The sequence below is a fragment of the Opisthorchis viverrini genome (assembly GCF_000715545.1).
Source record: "Opisthorchis viverrini unplaced genomic scaffold opera_v5_43, whole genome shotgun sequence".
Classification (NCBI taxonomy): domain Eukaryota; kingdom Metazoa; phylum Platyhelminthes; class Trematoda; order Opisthorchiida; family Opisthorchiidae; genus Opisthorchis; species Opisthorchis viverrini.
This window is the reverse complement of record NW_008751699.1, coordinates 1,732,529-1,752,991: the sequence shown is the minus strand read 5'-3', so window position 1 is coordinate 1,752,991 and position 20,463 is coordinate 1,732,529. Positions and strand designations below refer to the sequence as shown.

Here is a 20,463-nt window from a genome sequence, read left to right as displayed (position 1 = left end):
ATAATTACGCGGCTGCACTGACCACAAAATGCACTGCTTTTAAGAACAAGAGAGATTTTCCGGAGTGCTCAAACAATACCAACGGGGCCGTTTCAGAAAAGAGAATTTACTCCATGCTGAAATGCTGCTTCATTCTTCTGAGAATCATCAGCACTGCACATCCCCCAAATCCCCATGGCGTTTCAAATCTGCAGCCTCCCGGATGGTAGGTGAAGAGCACACGGTTTAGTTACGAGCGGCCTAGCAGCCTTGTGATTGACTCGCTAGAGTCAAACAGTTGGGCAGGTTAGACCGTTGTCTACGTGTTGACCAATTCCTTGACTGATTGAGTTTGCTTGCAACATGCGGTAAGTAGCAAGATTTCAGTTTCCACCTATTTTGTCTTCTTGTTTTCCACAGTATGGCGTAGGTTAGATGCAGAAAACCCGCCATATGGTACGTGTCAGTCTATTCTTCTACAAAAAGGCACGCAAATATAGGAAACTTTTGTATTCGTTGACGTCGCTCAAGTCCGCATACAAATCGTCATTTGGATTCGTGCGCGAATATCAATTATTCTTGTTGGTCGTGGCATTGTAGATTTGTGTCTTGTGTCGGTTACGTTATGCGTTCGTGGTTGAGTAATGTTCGCTCACTGGGCAGAGTTGATTCGCAAGTCGTCGCAACCGGTCACATAACAACCAGTTTCTCACATTCTTTCTCACAGCAATTCGGTTTCAGCATAAACGTTTAGTACCTAAGGCGAGCTTCCACTTGATATATAGGAGAGCATCGTACCAATATGTATTTTAGTTCGCAAATTACTCAAACATACTGAGAGAACTGATCAGTGTTAGGGATCAGTGTGAGTTGGAATTCATATCAGAGTTATCAGATTGGATGTATGGGCAAAAGATGATAAATGTTGCTTGTAGCGAATGTTAAACCATACCGAAGACAAGAATATTTTTAACTAAAGTCTGAAGTGAAAGCAAAAACAATCAGCGTTCAGTGTCAAGCTGAGAGGAAGATTTTTCACTTAGTACGATCTTAAGTTTGAATTGTGAGATAACGGTGCGATTTGAGTTTGATTAATATGATAGAAAGTTGCCGAGAAATAGAAAAGAAGATGGCGTGAGCGTCAATCGATAGATGTTTCGTGGTTCGAAATATGTTTTTTGAACAAGAGAAGGAAGTGTTCAGGGTACCGCGTTAAGCTCGTTAGCTCTGCCGTCAGAGAAAATGCAATTTAGCGGAGCATCATTACGTTCTAGCTGTGCTTTATTTAGATGAAGTGTAAGTGGAAACCATGAGTGACTGCAATTTTCACATCCAGACGTTGATACAGTTGGATTTTGAATGTGGTAAAATTTCGCAAACGTCAGTTTGTTATGGAGATTTATCTTTCTTGTTAAATACCCGGCAAGAGAACTGCCAGTCAAATGAACACGTGTCTGAAGTGCGTGGATGGCGTAAACTTGCTGCACACCATACGTGTGTGGCCACCTTAAAGTTACAAGTCTATGAAAACGGTAGGTACATTACAGCAAACGATGGGAAAAGGAAAAATGAGAGTGTATCTTCCGGCGTAACCATCAGGTCAAGTTTGTGTACTATAGATGTCGGGTGATAAGGTCCTAAAGGGTGTTGATATGCCGGATATGACTCTCAAAATCCAATTGCCAACACTAACATAAATGAGGGTAGGTAACGGAGAAGCACTGTAATATAGAGAACGTAGCAACTGATTAACCTGAAACCGAAAAAAACATAAACGAGAGATTTAGTTGAGCCTCTCGTGAAAACCAAATTGACTTACAAATGAGTGTATTTCTCGACAACAGTAGAACGTAAGTGACGGAAACTCGGGGACTGCACCTACCCGATGAACCCCAAGAACGGCGAAACCGGTCGTGGGCTGTCAGAGTTTTCAGCAACCTTGTGAGTAGTTTCCTTTATGTAAATGTAATTAAGTGTTGACCTATGAAGCCAATGTGGGTACAGGTCATTGCAGTTTCATGATATATATATATATATATATATATATATATATCACTTTAGTGGTTACGTGAAGGGTGAATAGCAACTGGTGTGTGGGTTATCGTAGTTGCCGTTATTGAAGGCTTGCTCATATGCCTGGCTCACCAAGTTGATGACTTTCGCCATGACACTCAGGACTTATGAGGCCATCGAATTGGTCGCCATCCTGGTGTATGTAAATGATCTACTGACTGTGTGGTTTCATGGTTTTTTTTACATAAAGCATTGCCACTAAGTTTGATGGAGCAGAAATTTGTACAAAGGGACAACGAAAGGGCTTAATAAGAGTACAGGATTATTGTTACAGTTTTCATTTGCGTGGGTGGTGTTTGTGGACTGTGGTTGTAAATGGCTATTTTTAGCAGCAAGCTCACATGCGGTAAGTCTATAATGGTTTCGCATTGATGACACCAGAATACGACAATGAGAAAGATGGGATATGGGACGGTGTCGATCGTGAGGACGTATTTACGAGGAAAACAATATATGCTGAATGATGTGGGAGGAAAAATCTGCCCTAACGGAACATGATTCTGGTGCCGGTCACCACAAATAATTATATTGTAATTCCGCGAAGTATGGCGTTGATGGTATCAGGGCTAGAGACCCGGCATGGTGTATGGACAGATTGAAGTTGCGTACAAAATTTGAATCAGCGCGCTATGGATTTGGTGCGGATTGATGCTATCTCCAAGCTGACAAGCAGATATCTAATTTTCAACTGACTGTGTGATTTGGCAAGCACCAGAGCAGCAACCCTGTCAGTAAACGTGAATGACACAAGAACGTTGTTGAGGGTGTGGTTCCACGGTGATTGACAGAAACGAGAAAAAATCGTAGGTCCCTGACTATTTAGAGAAGGCTTTAGCGTGTTCGAGGGCGGTTCCGACGAGCGCACGGAAAACCAGGATTTGACAGCTGCATTAGCTGTGCAATATAGCTCCATATTTAGAGTAGGAATCATAAATACTACTTTGCTACTAACTGTTTTTGGGTGTTACAGGTTTTATTTTGTGGCCTAATTTATGGAGTAGGTGTGATAGGTCCTAAGGAGACATTTCTGGCTAAGTCTGATCAGGCAAATGTGGCGGGATTTGGTCACCGGAGGTTCGTATTTTATGTCTACAATCCTAAGGGTATGTCTTGTTGATTGCGAAAGGCTAGAAATCAACTGGATTGCTAATATGAGCGTGAGTTTTGAGCTTGAAAGTCAAGCCGTCAAATTTGATCACTCCCGCTTAAGGGGTGCCACTGAAGACAAAAAGAGTGGTCAATTGCTTTCGAAGGACTAATCGTTTTCGCCGCATATCATACTTATGAAAAACCCAAGTATACAAACTTAGGTTTTTAGGGTCCCTTCATGTGTATCGTGAAAAGTTTAAAAAGTACTGAAGACGATCATTTGCAAACAAATTTGATCTGCTGCAGCACATTTAGTTGCCTGGAAACATCACAAACGAAAGATTCATCTGGGTTCCAGGTGAGTCTCTCGCAAATCCAAATTTGTTTGCGAATGAGTATAGTTCACTAATTTCGTGCAATTCGGATTAAAGTAGAACATAAGGTTGACAAAAACTCGGGGGCTGCGCCTTCGTCCCAAGAGGGGCAAAACCGGTTGCGGGCTGTCGAAGAATTTTTAGAAACCTTATGAGTAGTGAATTACGTATTTAAGGATTACCAAGTTATTCACTGGTGATTAGGTAGAGTATCCACCAATTCGAGCAAGAAACAGTTGACTGCTTCAAATTGTTCGTTAGTGATTGCAGCATCGGGATTTTTTTATTATTCAAGAAAACTGGACCGTTTATTAGAGTTTGGTGAACTGGCATGACTAAGTAGGGTAGACCATTGGAAGCACATATAACCCCGAAGTCTACCTGCGGCACAAAACTGAAATTCAACTGCACCATGCCAAGACTAACGGCCACATAGAATTCAAGCTAAGGGGGTAACCTGGCAACATTCTTTCCAGAAAGTCTTGCTTCACAAATATTTTAGACCCGACGCTGGGTAGTAAATTTTGCTGCCGACGATAAATGGATGTATAAAAAAGCTAAGAGGAAGTTTCATCATCCTTTTGCGCTATCAAATTCCGTGATCAAATGATTTGGTCCAGATGTCAGCAGGCCATTGCTTATGACTAAGAGATCGCGAACAGACAAAAAATAAAGCTAAATCCTTTTTAAATAACCGAAATGTTATATATATATATACATATATAGTGGGAGGCTCCGGCTTGAACAACGCAATATAATTATCTAGTAAGAAATAACGTCTAATAATCAGTGGGTTGTGTATATTTTTTCACGGTCCTCTCAATATCCCATTTATGCATCGTGAAATTTACACGGACCGCAAGTGAACATTTCTTCTTGGAACTGAAATTGTAAATGTAACGACAAGAAATCCAGACATGTGAGATCACATCTGGAATGTGAAACAGTGTACTATTCCTTCGTATCTGGAATGTTCTGGGTGTAAATTTCGTCGCAAATTCAATTGGGTATGTCGGGTTTACATTATTGCTTTCAATGCATATTCGTGAAAAAATTAAGCTCCAGAAACAGACAGAAAATAAGGCGCTAAAATTTGCACACGGAGAAAAGAAGAACATCAAATGATGACTACAAATTTGATTATCAAGCTAGCTTTTTTACAAGCGTAGGTTTTGAGTTGGACGAATTCCCTTGGTGATTTCCATAAAAGCATCGAAGCTGAACGGATGTTTTTTGCTAGTGATAAACAATCATGTTCTGGGTGGAAAAGGATGGTCTAACTGTTAAAGAATATTGTGAAGGTGATAATTGTGGTTCACGAATTGGCAAAAGAAATAAACGACGAATTTCCCCAAAGAAATGGAACCGGTTTTATTAACTGACAGATTATATCAATAGTACACAAATCTCCATCCATAGGAGAGATTAAATTCATCTGTGTAGATATTTTTGCCCGTGGAAGAGTGAGTTCAGTTCTCTTGTAATCCCCCAACAAGTGCCCCATTTTAGTCTTCGGGTTTCTCTTCCACATTATATTGGCTGAAATCATTTTCACTTATTGAATATCGCTCCTTTCAGGTGCGGTATATTGCTATATCCATGCGTTCAATTCCCACTACGAAAAATGCCAATAACCAATAACAATCCACCAATTGTCGTCTACTACGTCTTAAAAGTCGAGCGGATGGTTACTGCATTGTATATAGATGTAGATAGTTTCTATCTGTAGTTGGCTTAGCGTCCAACCAAGGTAGATTCATGGTTTTTCACAAGTTCGGTTGGATTTTTTCCAAGGTCCATTTGTAAAGGACGTATTATTACGTTTCTCCGTTTGGTGCACCGATTAACTTATACTCTTTCCAGACATAATTCGTTATTGGCCCAGAGTTTTTCTCTCCTGTTCCGTCTAATTTTCTAGCCTAGCGGTGATGTAGCTTACTGCGATGAACTATAAATCTTCCACTCTCACGGCAATAGACCGCCATCAGTCCTGCACCATCAACTTTGCTGACACCTTACCGCGTAATACAACTTTCCCAACCATGTGTGCATTGTGAGTCCGAAAAGCTTGTACACCTGTACAAAGATAAAAGACTTTATTTGATCCACCAGGCTTGTCTACTTCATGCAGGTTGAATCCACATTTTTTATCAGGGACGTATTCCGGAATGATTACACACCAAACTTGCTAAGTGATCAATCTTTTGGGAAAATCTACAACGTGAATACAAGTCTAACATTTCCTTGTTGTACATAAAACCACAAACAAAATAAGCCACTGGGTGCATGAGAAAGTATGATATACGTACTAAGCGGAATACTATAGGCATTGTGTGTTCCCTGTGTGTACCTTGATGGGCCAAGAGCGGTGCCCATCAACTGAGTGTGTAATACAGTGGAATGAAGTGCGTGAGACAGGATAGACGAAGATGACCAGCGTGACTCAAGAAAGTAAGTCATGCCACACAAGCAATAGTTGTAATGTGCAGAAGGCGGTAATAAGTTTAGAACATGACGGCAATAATACAAATAGTAAAATGATACAATAGCGACCGGAATTTACGAGAACGTTTTTCAGCGCTGGCTGCGTAGTCCGAAATTTTGGCTGTCCAATGACCTTGGTAGTCCGCTGCTTACGAATAATCTAAAGCAAGTGGGAAGCTATTGGCAAACGTACGCAGTATTCAAAAGTACGCGTTCTGTTCCTCTGCGTCGCAACACATCATCTTCCTACCTTAAGTCATCATTGGCAATGATAGACCAGCAACATTACCGATGCTTAAACGCCATATTCTGCAAAGTTCATGGTTTTATGTGGGATGAGATACTTTCAAGATGCCTAAACCCACGCAGGGACAATAAGGATCCCAAACAAAAAATCTTTGGCTTCAATGCCTAAATGCAAGGTGACGGCGGTTGGTTTCAGACTACTCGACAACCAACAATCTCGGTTTTAACCTAGTTTACGGTTTGCTGTAGCGTGTCATCAAATTTTGCGTCTGGATCCATATCATTTCTCGTGAAAGCAAACATTTTTGTATTGTAGTGACGTGAAATACGCAGAATTGCTCAGATTCTGTACACATTGAAATATTTTTGGATTTTTGGTGCTGACATACGTTAGAAAGATAACGAATGTAAACATAACGTGTTTCCTCTGGGTCCCGAAAAAAGATCTATGTTCGCCTTTGTTATATATGCCGACATTAATTAACGTGTTTTCAAGGAGGCAATCAAGATGGAACCAGGTTAACTAGGTACAGGATAAAAACGTGCGCAGGAGCAAACTTCAGTGGACCAATCAACAAATCACGTCTCTTTTTTTATCTGAATGACTGAGGAACCAACCGATACCAGGTGTGTTTGGGCAGAATTGGTCGACTGAGATAAACTGCGCTACATTTTGTCTGAGTGAGTTAGCCAATGCAACTGGTGACCTTAAATAATGAGGAATCAGCTACCGTGCCTTTTTAGCAAAGATTGGTTTTGCCGGTATGACAAAATTTCATATTAAGTTGCAAAATGTTTCCCGATCTATGACCAACAGCTAAATTGCTCAACATTCACCCAGTGAAATGAAGAAAGCCCTTAGCTGCGAAGTCATTCATCAGCAAAAATGAACTGAGCAGCCGCACGTCATTAGAGAGGAAATTAAACGTCTCACATACTCATAGTCATTAAAAACTGAACATGTTCAAGCGTTTCTCGAACCTTGCCGGATATTCATAGACCGTGACGCAATAATAAACGAACACTGCAAGGCAGTGTACTAGTGCACAATAAATTACCCGTCAGATACGGGGGCAGTGCTACTCGCATGTTTGGTCAGTAGTGTTCTGAGTTCCAAGCCCAACTTTGGTCTTTTTTTTGAAACTATCGTCGAAGACTTTCAGTTCAATGTCTTTTGAATTTGCGGTTCAAAAGAATTTGTCAGTGGATTTTCAGGCCCGATTATTTAGATGGAAGATGACATGACAAGCGAACATAAGAATATTTAGTATTAAGAATGTTAATTAAACACTGTGGAAATAAAATTGCTCTGAATTATTTTGTTCTAATTTTGCGCCAAAATATTTTTGGCACATTGCTTCTCACACTTAGTTTTACAAAATCTTGAGGCCTTTGCAAGATATCTATTTAAAAGCATCTATTTTTAAACGTTACACTTTTTAATTCTATTTTGAGGTGAGGTTCAAGGGAACCTATTGATTTTCGAAAAATTTTCTCAATAAGTTTGTTCTTGGTTCCTGATAGGCATGGCCTTAACCCTGGAGAACAGCTATCTTATACAAACATCTTCATAAGTGTCCTACAAACTGATGTAGTCTACAGAACATGACTTTCGTAGTTAGTTAAGTAGCTTGTTATTTGTTAGTATACATTCAGTTTTATCATCAACGTCATCAGTGACAGAAATACACCAGTAGCATATACCGGTGCTTTACTGCCATACGATCATGAGAGAGGAAAGTCTTAGTAAAATCTGAGAAGAACAATTTTGAAAGGAATTTTTGCTAAGACGTCCTACGTCTTTAAGGATAGCGATTGTGAATAAGGTGTCTACATGTTTGGATTATATCAAAGTATATACATCTGAGGATCTTGCCGATACAAAACATCCTCAACAGGACCATCCTATCGTCCTTAACGGACGTCACCTAAAATAAGTTCAGCGGAAACTTAGGGTGATTTTTGAGTGAGAAATGCGACTAGGAAATGACATCATTTGCGTCACTATGGCCAATTGTTTATTTTACATCTTGCAGGCCTTCAAACTAGCTGCAAGCTGGACTACATGGGCCCCATCTTAGAAGTCAAGAAGATTCCACATTATCCAGTTTGACGATAGCCTTGTTTATTTCACGTTCCTGTGGGCCTTTCGCCGTTCGGAAGTGAAAAAAAGCTTCTTTGGGCAGACAGTGTTTGGGCAAATGTAGCTCCAACAAATCGGATTGGTGTCATTTACGCATCACTTCGTTACAGACGTGCTGCAGCTAGCTGACAGTGGAAGCAGACTAAGCACATCAGATCTGAGGTCTCAAGTCCTACCATCAAAAGGTAGATTGGTTCTTGCATTTGCCGTGTAATGTTCAGTTAATAACTAAGATAATACGGAAGTATATCATTAAACTGAACGTTTCCAGGCCTTCAACCGGCTTTGGACTAAGGTTTCTGAACATGATTTCATTCGAGTCAAACTTCACGATATCAAAGTGTTTTCCTCTGAGCATTCAGATAGATTTATTTGAGAACTGTAAGATCTTGTGTTTTTCTCACCAAGAACAAGTATATAGAAGTAGAAAAAGTATAATGGTGGACTGCTTGACACTCATCGTTTGCATTTTCACCCCATACCATATACCATAAAATAACGTCTAGCTTAAAATATTTCTATACATCCCTTGATAAATAACGCCACCAAAAACTCCTTGTTTCCAAGAGACATTCTTTTTTAAAGCGATCGTCATACGAAGTGACTTAATGGCCAGAACCTTTGTTTTCCTTTACTGGGCAAAAATTGCATCCAGTGCTTGCCATCAAACTCACAGGTATCTGTTCACACTATGGTTATAAATTGGTCAGTATTCGAACACACTACTTCATAACCCTATTTCAAGGGTTGGGGGTAAGACAGGAAGACGTCAGTTCAAAAAATAGGTTGTGAGAAACTGGTGCAGGGATTTTCGTGGGCACTTGCTCCTTTAAAACAGAAACCACCGCCGTATATGCAGCCCATTCCACTTTGGCCGATTTAAAATGGGTCAGGTTCATTCTCATTAGGTGAAAATTCATGCACCCAAAGATGAAGTTTCAGTGTATTTGTTCGCAACCAGAATCACACATGCGTGATAAGATACTTGCCAGTAAGTTGAGAGATTCGCATGAAGTACCCATCAAACGAGGCGTTACAAACTAGACTGTGCAGGGATTATCTAGAGACCGAGTCACGGTGGGATCGCAGACCTACGATAGATGGGTATCTTGGAGGGAAGTAGTTTACCTCTGATGCAAGCGCATGCGGTAAGTATGTCTTACCTAGTTAAAGGTAGAAGAGATCGGCTGAACTGTGAATAGGCGTTACAATGTTTGTCTGCTACAAATCGTGGACAATCTTCGGAATCACACTTCATCTGGAGTCGTTTTTAGTAACTTTACAATACGTTAATAGAAACCTTCAAAAACAAAGTTGCTAATGGACATGAGTTATCTGAAACTGCGAAGCTACTTGAAGCGTTGGCATTTGCTAGAGGAATTTGCTACAGAAGTTCTGCAACGAATACGAATTTTAAATCACTTTTTCGGTTAATGGAAGCGTCGAAAAGAAAAAGGCGCAGGTGTTGAGTCCAGTGTGCAAGCCGCCTCAGTAAATAAACATTTGAAAATGACTAAACGAAGGTTAAAAAAGGATTATCACCAATTCAATAACGATGAGAAAGAAGAATATTGCGGAACTAATTTATCACAAATTCTTCTTTATATTCAGTTGAAATGAAGTGACATGATGGTCACAAGAGGTCCACTTAACACAAAGCATTCAGACTGTCATTGAAAACATGTGCCCGCGTTGTTTTGGAAACTCACATCTACAACATAATCATTTCAGCAAAAGGACAAATGCAGTGTAAAACTAAAGAATAATTAGCTAAAATACAAAACTACAGAGAACTGTGTTATCCATAATGACCAACGGCTGGAACACCTCAAATCTGGTTTAGAGGCGACAATTAAAACAAACAAAATTTAGATGTTCTAATTTGAAAGGCTAAGACAAGACTGTTCTGTTCCACATTAATTGGTGTGACCCATTAGTGGTCACTTTTTTCACCAAACCGGTAATCCTAAACAACTCATTCAAGGTAGCCCATTCAGACCAGCATTGCTTGGTAAAGGGGAAAGTAACAAAACTACACTTCAGCTGGCAGTAAGTTTAGTCTCCTGATCGCAACGTACACTGCTTGATTCGAACGCAGCAAGTTATAGTACTTGGAAATGTTTGTTTGTCAGGCGACTTAAGTAACGTCCCGCTTCCAGTAACCGCATTGTCTTTGATCTTAACTTGTCCTCACTGTTCTGGTAGAGAACCGCTATTTTGAAGAGGCAAGCAAGCCGGCTAAAAAGCAGTTTACTCATTCCGGTGAGAATCACAAGCACACTGCTCTTTTATTTCAAAACTCGAATTGTTCACCTAACTAACCGATCAACAAATATCACGTTTGTTCTGCAAACTGCGAAGATCTCGCAGCAGCAAAGCTATTCATTTTAGAATGTACAAAGCTTGCAGCTAGGTTTTTAGGTTAATTTCGTTGCGCGGAATATTTCCAACTTTGTGAGAAATGCTTGACGACATGCGACTCATTTCTGATCATATTCTCTTTTGTACAGAATGGCTTCACGTGCTCTGTGCGAAACGCACACTGCTACTGCATGCCACTAGACGGCTGTATTTCCTTTCTGTCTAAAACCTTGGTGATTGCTTTCGATGGGGCAAATATCGTGTGCAATGCAAAGCAAAACAAATAAGGGAAAGCGTTTCCTTCGTTCATTTTAAACAATAATCGTCGTGTTTCAATCAACCTATTTGCAGAAGGCGATTGTATTTTGTCCGATGACGGCGCGCGCTAAAAAGCGAGCGGAATAGCGTGTTCCGTTGTCTGACTGGAAAATCGAGTCGTTCTTGTAGATTATGCTGCACAGGTTTGAAACGTTTTCAGTCTTAGCCTAGCCGTTACCAAATGTTGCCATTCCAAGACTCAAAGGACGAGATTTTTAAATCGTAAGCTATCCCTAATAATCGGTGGGAATTTTGCATTTTAAAGTTGATTTTATTGCGAAAAGTAGGTCAACTAATGTGTTGAAATAAGTAAACTCCAATGAAACTCCATTGCGCAACCTACCCTAACTGACCACCAAACTTCAAAAGTACAAGTCACAAGTCAAAAAAATGATTATCACCTTGTCATTTCTCAGTGCCTCGTGTAGTATCCGATTTACTAATTTCTGGATAATTGGAACAGCGCTTTTTCAACAAATGAACGGCGTAGTCCACGCACACACTGTGAAGACGGTTGGTTATTATTCATCGAATAACCAGGCACGGACCGGCGTTTCAGCAAAACAACATGCAATGGGGGACGGAATTAGAGGATGAAGTATGCAAGATTGTCGCAATAAATATCCCTTAGCCAGGGAAGCTACGCGGCAGTTTTGTGTGAACTTCAACAGACTTTTATCTACGCTTCTGCGGAAGGCATTTTTTAGAGTTTGCTGCATTTTATTTTTTGCAAGGAGTATTTCGGAGATTAGTACATCGTTTGCAGTAGTGTTTAAAGATTTTGCCTGTGGGAGATTGATAAATGTTATTTCAAACAGGAAAAAGCAGGCCCTTCGCAAATATCCAAATGCGTATTAGCCAATTTTGTGAATTTTATTAAAGTTTTGCATTTTTTTGATCTGCCTAATAAGCTGCTCACTGTCTCTCAGCAAAACGTGTGCGGTATCCTCATCACTTCAACCCACCGATAGGTTACACTTTCAAAAATGACTCCTTTTTATAGGGCATACCAATGAAGCGACCTTATCTCCCCATTTGCCATCTAAACTTCAGCTCTACTTCTGAAAATTCAAAATGGGCTGCGCTGAATTCTTAGAACTCCGCAATATTCATGCTTGAAAGACTGTGCTAAAGTAGCTTTTGGTAGAAAACCTTGCTTGATTATGTTGTGAGATTTGTGGAGTGACTGCAAAAAAATTGGAGAGCGTCTTTGTGTTGAAACAAGACTTTTGCTTTCACTATTAAGACAGAGGATGTTGTCCATCAAACAGCGTCAGTCTATCTTCTGCTTACCAACGTTATTGATACCACCGGATAGAAACAAACTTGGTCTCATACGAATACAGAATGCTGTCACGAACTTAAATGATTAGAATAATCGAGCAGGAAGAGTGATGGGAATATTATTGGCTGTTTCAATTCACCATCTATGTATATTTTGAATTATATTTATTTCATCCACGTGGTGATATAAAGGTATCAGTTTTTCGATGGGTACCTCTGTTAATCACGTGCTACTGAAATTTTTGACAACTTTTAATTGTCATAGGGGCGATACACATCGGATCTAGTGCTGACTTGTTAATATGCAATTTCCCGCCTTTTTTCGGCTTTAGAAAAGGCCAGCCACTTCCGCTGTGTTAGCAGGAAGCGAATAAACCGGTTGCAATATATTTTACTTTATTTTTTCTGAGGGTGGGAAGTACAAGAGGGTCCATAAGATCGTAAGGATACCCTGCTTTTGCTCAGTTCTTCTCATTTGGCCCACTCACTTCGTGGAATACGTAGACGTGTGCTTTTGGTTTTGTGTGGTCTGATGTTTACAAAAACGCGAGGTACAGCAGACTTGTCCCAAAATATTTGTCAGATTAGGTTGTAATTTTACACTGGAGTTCAGTCTAGTTGGGTAAACTTTGTGTAGTTTTGTTCCTAATAGCAGAAGCGACTTGTCCCTTGGGATACAACATGATTGTACATCAATCTGAAACCTTCCACCCCGGAAGAGGAAGAACCAGCGAATTTCGATCTTGAATTCTTTTTGAGTTGATACTTTGGATATGGGCCACTCACTATCCACTAACAATAATTCCTTTTGCAGAATGGTGCGTGCGTTTGGTTGTTAGATGCCTTGAAGTACACTTTAATATGTTGATTTGAGACTGCTTTTTGCAAGCAGGATGCGTCAAAGAAATCAAAGCGGGGGTTTTGTAGTCCCGTAGAAGTATATAAAGTGAACCCATGCAAGTCCTCATTTCACCTCCATCATACGATCAAAACCATCTACTGCCGATGTACTGCAATTAAGTCTGGATGTTTTCGATTCTGAAAGTGGCGTCTGGAGTTGGAAACATACAGTGGCCATAACGAAATGGCTTGGTACAAAAGAGTAGACGAACTCATCACTGATCTCGCATCTTTGTTTTTTTTCCCTGGACTTGATAGTGGCCATCCACGTCATCTGCAATTACAAGTATATAACGTTTATGTATCTGTCCTGTCGGGGCTGTTGCATATCGTAAGACGTCCTCTGGTGACAATACAGTAGATGCGAACACAATAATTATTGTTGGATTCAACCCAGAATCTGCTTGATTCCCTTCGCAGCTTGTCAGACGGCTTAGTTCTAGATGTTTCATCAATCTTACGTAACTTCAATGTGCACTGGTTGTTAAAAAAGCTCCGTCTGATTCTTCCGTTTATGGTTGTCTACTACACACGCTGCACATAAAAAATTCAACTTTAGTTGGAATTGGATCCAGAAAATCGATTTATATTTTCTGACATACCACTGTTTATAACAGTGATGATAATTCTTCGAAACACCACCAGCGGCGTTGTTCTTGCTGAGGAATATCAGAATATTGGGTCCATTATTTCCATTGTTTCATTTTGAAACTAAATGCGTAGACTCAGTAGCATTGTTCTGTCTACATTGCAAAATTTTCGAGGTTAGTCTAGTTAGATGTATCAAATTTTCAAAAGAACACTTTGATTTTGAGTTTAGACCTCATCACCCGGGCAGTTAGTCGACTAGCCTTGTTCAACAGCACCGCCTACGGCAGATCGCATTCTCCTCAGGCGAAAAGTGAGGTACATTAAAGAATGAAATTTCTGAAGTACGTATTTATTTGAACGTATTGGTATGTCAGTGATAACCAGCTATACTCGCTGGCCTGCACATAACCTCGGTAGTTCATGTGATTTCCGATCGCTCATAACCACCCTGTTCTCGTGACAGTGGACACTTCATATTCATTGTATAACAAACTGGCGCCGGCCACTTGTGCTTATTCGTTTTGTGACTCGGTGACTAGTTGACCGTTTGCACTATAAATGCTTTTCAGGCCTGTATATAGTCTTAGTCATGAAACGTCCTGTGTTAGCTGACTTTAAGTGTTGGTTTCCTAATATCTTTTTGCATGATAGATAAGAAATCATCAGGCGAAAGCTTTTGTTTTCAGTAGCCATCTACTTGTTGACCTGCTACAACTTTCAGGCCATTACTTGCGATTTATGTTCGTTTGCTTCTAAAAAACCGCCCATGGGCTTGTATAATTTTTTATTTACCTATTATATCACAGCCATTGTATGTATGTGCTCTATCACAGTCGGTGGTAGCGAGCCCTTTCTGTCTTCTGGGGAGCATCAGTTTTAAAGTCTGTGGGGTGTCGTAATCCACATGATTCGTTTTTGTAAGATCAAGTACATGTAACTTTCTTGAATAATATTCGCCAAACTGATGTCGCATGCTAACAGAAGAGTGCGTATTCGATTTGGTGAGAGGCTCGAATGACTGTTTTTACCAATGCAAATATTGTTCGGTACAAAAAGTAGAATAAACGGGGGAAATGTTTGCTTTAGTCAAATTGTATATTACAATTTCGCTTGTGTATCAACCTGCTTGCAGAACGTAACTGCATGGTAATCGGAAACGACGACTGCTACATGGATGGGAGGACTGGAATACTGCGATGTCCGAAGTGAATAGCTCAATTAAGGTAATTTTTGTGGGTCTAGCCTCTTGTAGAGCAGTATGTAATTTAATCCATTTTCATCGGTGACTACTGTATGACATGAATTTCCGAGACACTGTCGTTCCCTCCCTGTGTAACACATCTTTTTATCCTGTTAATTGAGTGAAGTACAAAGATTAAACCGATAATCTCCCAGTAATCAGGTAACTTAATATCTTTTACACTTTTACAGTCTTATTCACTGAGTACCTAAATTTACCAAGAAATTCCAAAACGAGCGAAAATATAGCTAGCACTTTAGTTATGTTGTGTACCTAGTGCAGTTTCCGCACTCCGAATTTCAGGCGAAAATGAAACAGCTTCGTTCTGACAGATGATTCGTACATTCCATCTCGGTTGTTTCAAGCAGCACTGTAAGGCTGCCAAAGATTCGTCAGAAAAACTGCATTACTTTATATTCGTGTTGCTATTAGTAAGGGACGTAATACACACCATGGGACCTGCTTTTTAACGTTGTTTTATCAACAATGCACGAAAGACTGTTATTGCCACAAGTATACTTCATTTCTGAGTGAGGAGATGCATTTCCAGACAACACACAAACTATGGCATATATACGATCTAAATAATTTAGGCGCTCCAAGTGAACAAGAACCGTTGCGAGTGATTGTGTGCAAATGTGAATTGTTCGCCAAGTGTTTCGGCGCACGCTCTGACAAAATGGACTGGAACGCTTTGGGTGCTCTTCTCTGAAACATCCAGTATGAGAAACGGACACTATTAAGACAGAGGCCGCAGAAAATGAGTTTTGACAACCATTCTGTCCTCCGGTCAGCTCACTGATTGCTCATCAGCAAATGACTACCTGTTCAAGCCTTTTACGTTAACACATCCAACCCATCATTAAGAGCAAACTATTGCGCACGACTGACCAAATCTCCTCTTTTACGGTCTAACCGGCGTCTGTCAGCATCGATCTTGGTTTTGATAGTGCCAGGGGCATGATATCCTGTAGATGACACATCTCAGTCCCAACTGTTTTTTTATTCTTTGTATTCAATTTTCTAGATAAATTCTGTCGCCCAATTACATTTGGAGTTGCTCATCTTGGTGGTACCTACCCAACCACCTCGTTTATGTATTGAGGTCGTTTCTGTTCGGATTTTAATTGACAAATCTGGCCGACAGGAAGAGGGCCATATTCTGAAGGTTAAACATCCCATAAATATGCGTTCTGGAGTTGTAAACTGGCTGTTCTTGAAGAACGTATGCCTGCGTCAGGATGGCAGACATAATGATGAAACGAATCTTTTCGTCCGCATTTCGATATTGGAAAATCAAGGCCAACAATGCCCATTAAAAGAATCGGTTTAGCATCCGCCTCCCCATTTCCTTCGCGTCAAAATATGCTGGCGGTATCTCACAAGTTTAGGCAATCCAAAGTGAGGCTTTTCAATGCATTTTCTTATGGTAACTTCCCTAGAATGTAAGTTTGGATGACGGATTGAGGCGGATAATTTCAAAGCCAGCAGCATACTGAATTATTAGCCCCAAGCAGTCCAACATGTGGGAACGACCAAGGTGCTAGATCCCTTAACATATTCGAAGAGTGATCGGGTATCCTACTGTTTATCTCATAAAATGTATTAGAATCAGCACCTAGCGCTAACTGGTCCGTATACATGGGTAACGGTGAATACTACTAATGGGAGCACGCAAGTAGTATTTTTCTTGTAAATCCGCCTCGCGTCTCTTGAAAAATGAGATCTGTTGCGGAATTCGTGGAGTCGCTTTATAGCTTTTGCTTGCATTTGAGCAGCAGTCAATAAATATTGAGAAAAGTTCAGGAAGACGCGTTCAAGGAGAAGATAGATGTTCAGTCTTGTAAACAATAATTCTGATCCCCTGTCCAACAGTCTGTAACTGTTCATTTGGCTTTTTCTACTAAATAACTCTCCCTATCCCCTGTAGTTAAGGGGACCCGTTTCTAATGCTCATGTAATTTGAACTCCGGAATTTTCAGTGCTCTCAGTAATGCCTTTTAGCCTCTTTCACAAAACAGGATTGTAGTGCAGTACACTACACTATGGCACATTAAATTGCATTAAAATAAAACACGGAAAACCAAGGCAATCTATCATTAGCCTAACCACAGTACTGTAGGGGCGAAATGTATATGGTTCCTGCGAGACGGGGTCTTGTTATTTTTTTTACCATATCTACCATTGCATGAACGAACAATACCACAGAGAGGATATGTGGCTGTGCCAGTGGTTCTTGAGAACTTAATCAGCTAGCGCTTTGAGACGAAAGAGGTGACGCACCTACTTTGCTCATCATTAGCTGGGTTCCTAAGCCGGCTGGTTTAAAGCATACAGCTATGTTCAACAGCGTCAAAGCTAGCTCCTTTTTAAGAATTTCAAAGTTTCAGGTTCATCAGGCTTTCCCAGATGTTCCAGTTGTAGATAAAACATTCACCGTTCGTGATGCAACTGTCACGAAAAAGGTTAATCTGTGTAAAAGCAGTCAGACAAAATATCATCGTACCAAATGATGAACACAATAGACCTCATGAAAAATCGACTGAGATTTACTCTGGTTACTTGTTAACACCGGTTCAGTTCGCAAATGAATGTGCATCGGTATTTTTTCGAGTCTGGATTTTACTCGCGGAGCGGGCATGGTGAAATTTCAATGACTAGTTGTATTCATTGAGCTTTAAGGTGGTAGCAAACCGTTCATAAAGTTTGATTGACCTTCCCACGGGAAACACTGCGTTATCACGAATATTGCTCCGGATAAAAATGGGGCATCCGAAGAAAAACACAAGAAATTCAACAAAGATCCAGTCAGGTCTCCCCAAACAAGACCTTATTTTGAATGTGCGTTTGTTTGCGCATAGCCTTAATAATAGGTTTACAAGCGAAGCAGTGAAATAGAATCAGGATTGGGGATGCTTTTCGTTGGCAGACTCGCATGATTACTACTTGACAGAATACAACCATGAGCACTAAAAACCGGCTGGCAGAAGGAAGGTCCAATGTCTCTTCACAAGGAACTTGTATAGTTTGAATCCGCCCGATCCGGTAATGGCTTGGAAAGCCAAAATAAACTTTTTTGCAGAAACAGTGCAAGGAAGCAACAGAAGTGTTAGCAGTCCCGACGTAAAAGCACATATACTAATTTGGCTTTACAGTGGTCATAGAATCTTTGCGAGTAAGTAGACCACACATAAGGGTAAACGCAAAATTCCACACTGTAAAGCCAGTGATCTTGTGCTGTCTTGATACCCCCCAAAGAAGAATCTCGCATTTTGACGCACTTCATTTATTCTGAATAGTCTCTTTGTAAGGGGGGTTACAGTATTACTCACTTTGAGCAAAGTGCCGGCCTAGCTTTCATTCTGGCTAGAAACAGGTCTAAACTGCTCTTCACAAAATTGTTCGAGTTTTCTTACCCGGCGCAATCATTGCCTTGTAAGCTCTCCAAACGGCAGTAAAGGTGTGAGCGGACCAGGTTTTCCGTTTTCTTTTTAGAATTCACCAACCTCAGTCCTTTACAAGATCAGTATTTAATGTTTCCGTTTTATCAGGCAATCAGTGAAAAGCAATAAAGCAGCCTATGGGTTGGCCTGCAGCTGATTACCTTTGTTAATTCTCAGACAGCGACAAAGTTTTTTGTCTTGTAAAAGTATAAATCACGCGTTCTCCTCTCCAGTTGTCATTAATTAGTAGTCGTCCAATACGTACTCTTGGATCTACAGGTAGAATGTATCAAACAGACGGGTGCGTTGTGTCCGAGAAACAGATTTCTCCGAGTACGCAAGCTCTTTTGCTATGCCTAAAAACAATATTCTTGTGCTGATGATACATATTTTAGCCCTAAGATCAGTAAGCGAAGCCTCATGATTGCAGCTAAGAAAGTGCTGATCGATACATCTTAAAGCGACAAACTGAAATCTCGTCAAATATTGTTATGTTTTTTGCGCGCTTACACAGTCATTGCGAACTTGCTGACGCAATTCTCACATCTTATAATCCAATCACCATTCCGGCCTTAGCGTGATAATGAAGGCCGTTGTTTGAAGTACGAAAACCAGCAGCGTTTCGTCAGTTTGAAATACGTTGAGGTGGATGACCTGGAGCTAAGGTACACTAGCTAATCAAAAAGACTTTTAAAGTGGCGTAAGTTTGTGGAGCTAAGCTCACTACGTCATTATCCGGAGATGTATCGTACACTGCACACAAAGTAGTTCATTCTATTTAAGTTTATTAATCGTTTTACACGTGAATGGATTCGACAGCTTGACGCCTTGAAGGTATAAAATATCTGAGGAAAAGAATTTATAGGGGATACAGTTTATCTTGAAGCCTGACGTCTAGTGGGCAAGCTCCTACTTGTTACAATTTCTCAGAAACCTGGAAAACAGCCATTCCTAGACATCTGACCACAAATGCTAGAGAGTGCGACTACAACATTTCGACCTCCAGAATTGCTCGCTAAATCGCGTTTGTTCACAAAACGCGACTAAACTAAAATTTTGGAACCTGAAATTTCCGACGAAATTTGTCTGCTTGAGGTTTTCCGTAGGCGACACACAGGGATGACTATTGAAGATTTGCATGTTTAACTGAGATAACCGAGATTCTTGAGTCCTACCCTCTTTGCTGCAGGAAAGTAGTTCAGCTCAGATAAATGAACATCATAGGCTTAGGCAGGCTAGATGATATGAGTTTCCTTCAGAAACGATAAAAGCGGAAAACTGTGCTTCATTATGTTTTATTCACGTTCAGACAGATGACTGTTCAGTGTTCAATACAAGTCTAGAAGTTAAACGAAGCTCTCTTCATGTGACAATGAGAACAAACTGTTCCGCGCGTGATTCAGAGTTTCAGGTTCTTTGCTATCATCTTGTCTGGTAGCTTCGTAACATTTTGACAAATACCACAGCTTATTCATTGGATTGGTAGAGGGAACGTGACTCTACGGCTGTCTCATAATTAAGGTCCACAGCACTTTTCAGATTAATTTGCCATATTTCTGGAGGGACTAATATGAAGCATTCTACAACCTGTTTAGACTGATACTGACTAGAGTTTTGAAAGATACATTTTTGAGTTCAAAACCCGCTACACATCGCCGTGTGACATAAAGTAAAACAACAGAACATGCAATAAAGTAGTGTGGAGCAGAGGATGATTTCTTTCTTCTTTACATTATAAGAAGGAGATCGACAAATGCCCGTTCACCCAAGAAAATAGTTCATTTGATGAAATCTCGTGCTTGTATTGAAAGAAGCCTCTGGTTATCAAATTTACATCTTTCCACGGGTTCCAACTTCTCAGATCTGTTGAATTTATCTTGATCGAAACGTTTGTTAGGTATAATTATTGGTCCCTTATTATCTTTTTGACAGGAAGTC

General features: G+C 40.3%; 1 protein-coding gene across 1 annotated transcript in view; it reads right to left on the bottom strand.

Annotated features, from left to right (window-relative positions):
- T265_03165 (hypothetical protein) overlaps window positions 1-20,463 on the bottom strand; it is a gene marked incomplete at both ends in the record, with an annotated part of 82,199 nt that overhangs the window by 11,668 nt on the left and 50,068 nt on the right. Inside the window, 2 exons of the mRNA XM_009167578.1 lie at window positions 1,673-1,732; window positions 5,535-5,591. Coding sequence (XP_009165842.1) covers window positions 1,673-1,732; window positions 5,535-5,591 — 117 coding nt within the window. The remainder of the gene's footprint in view (window positions 1-1,672; window positions 1,733-5,534; window positions 5,592-20,463) is intronic.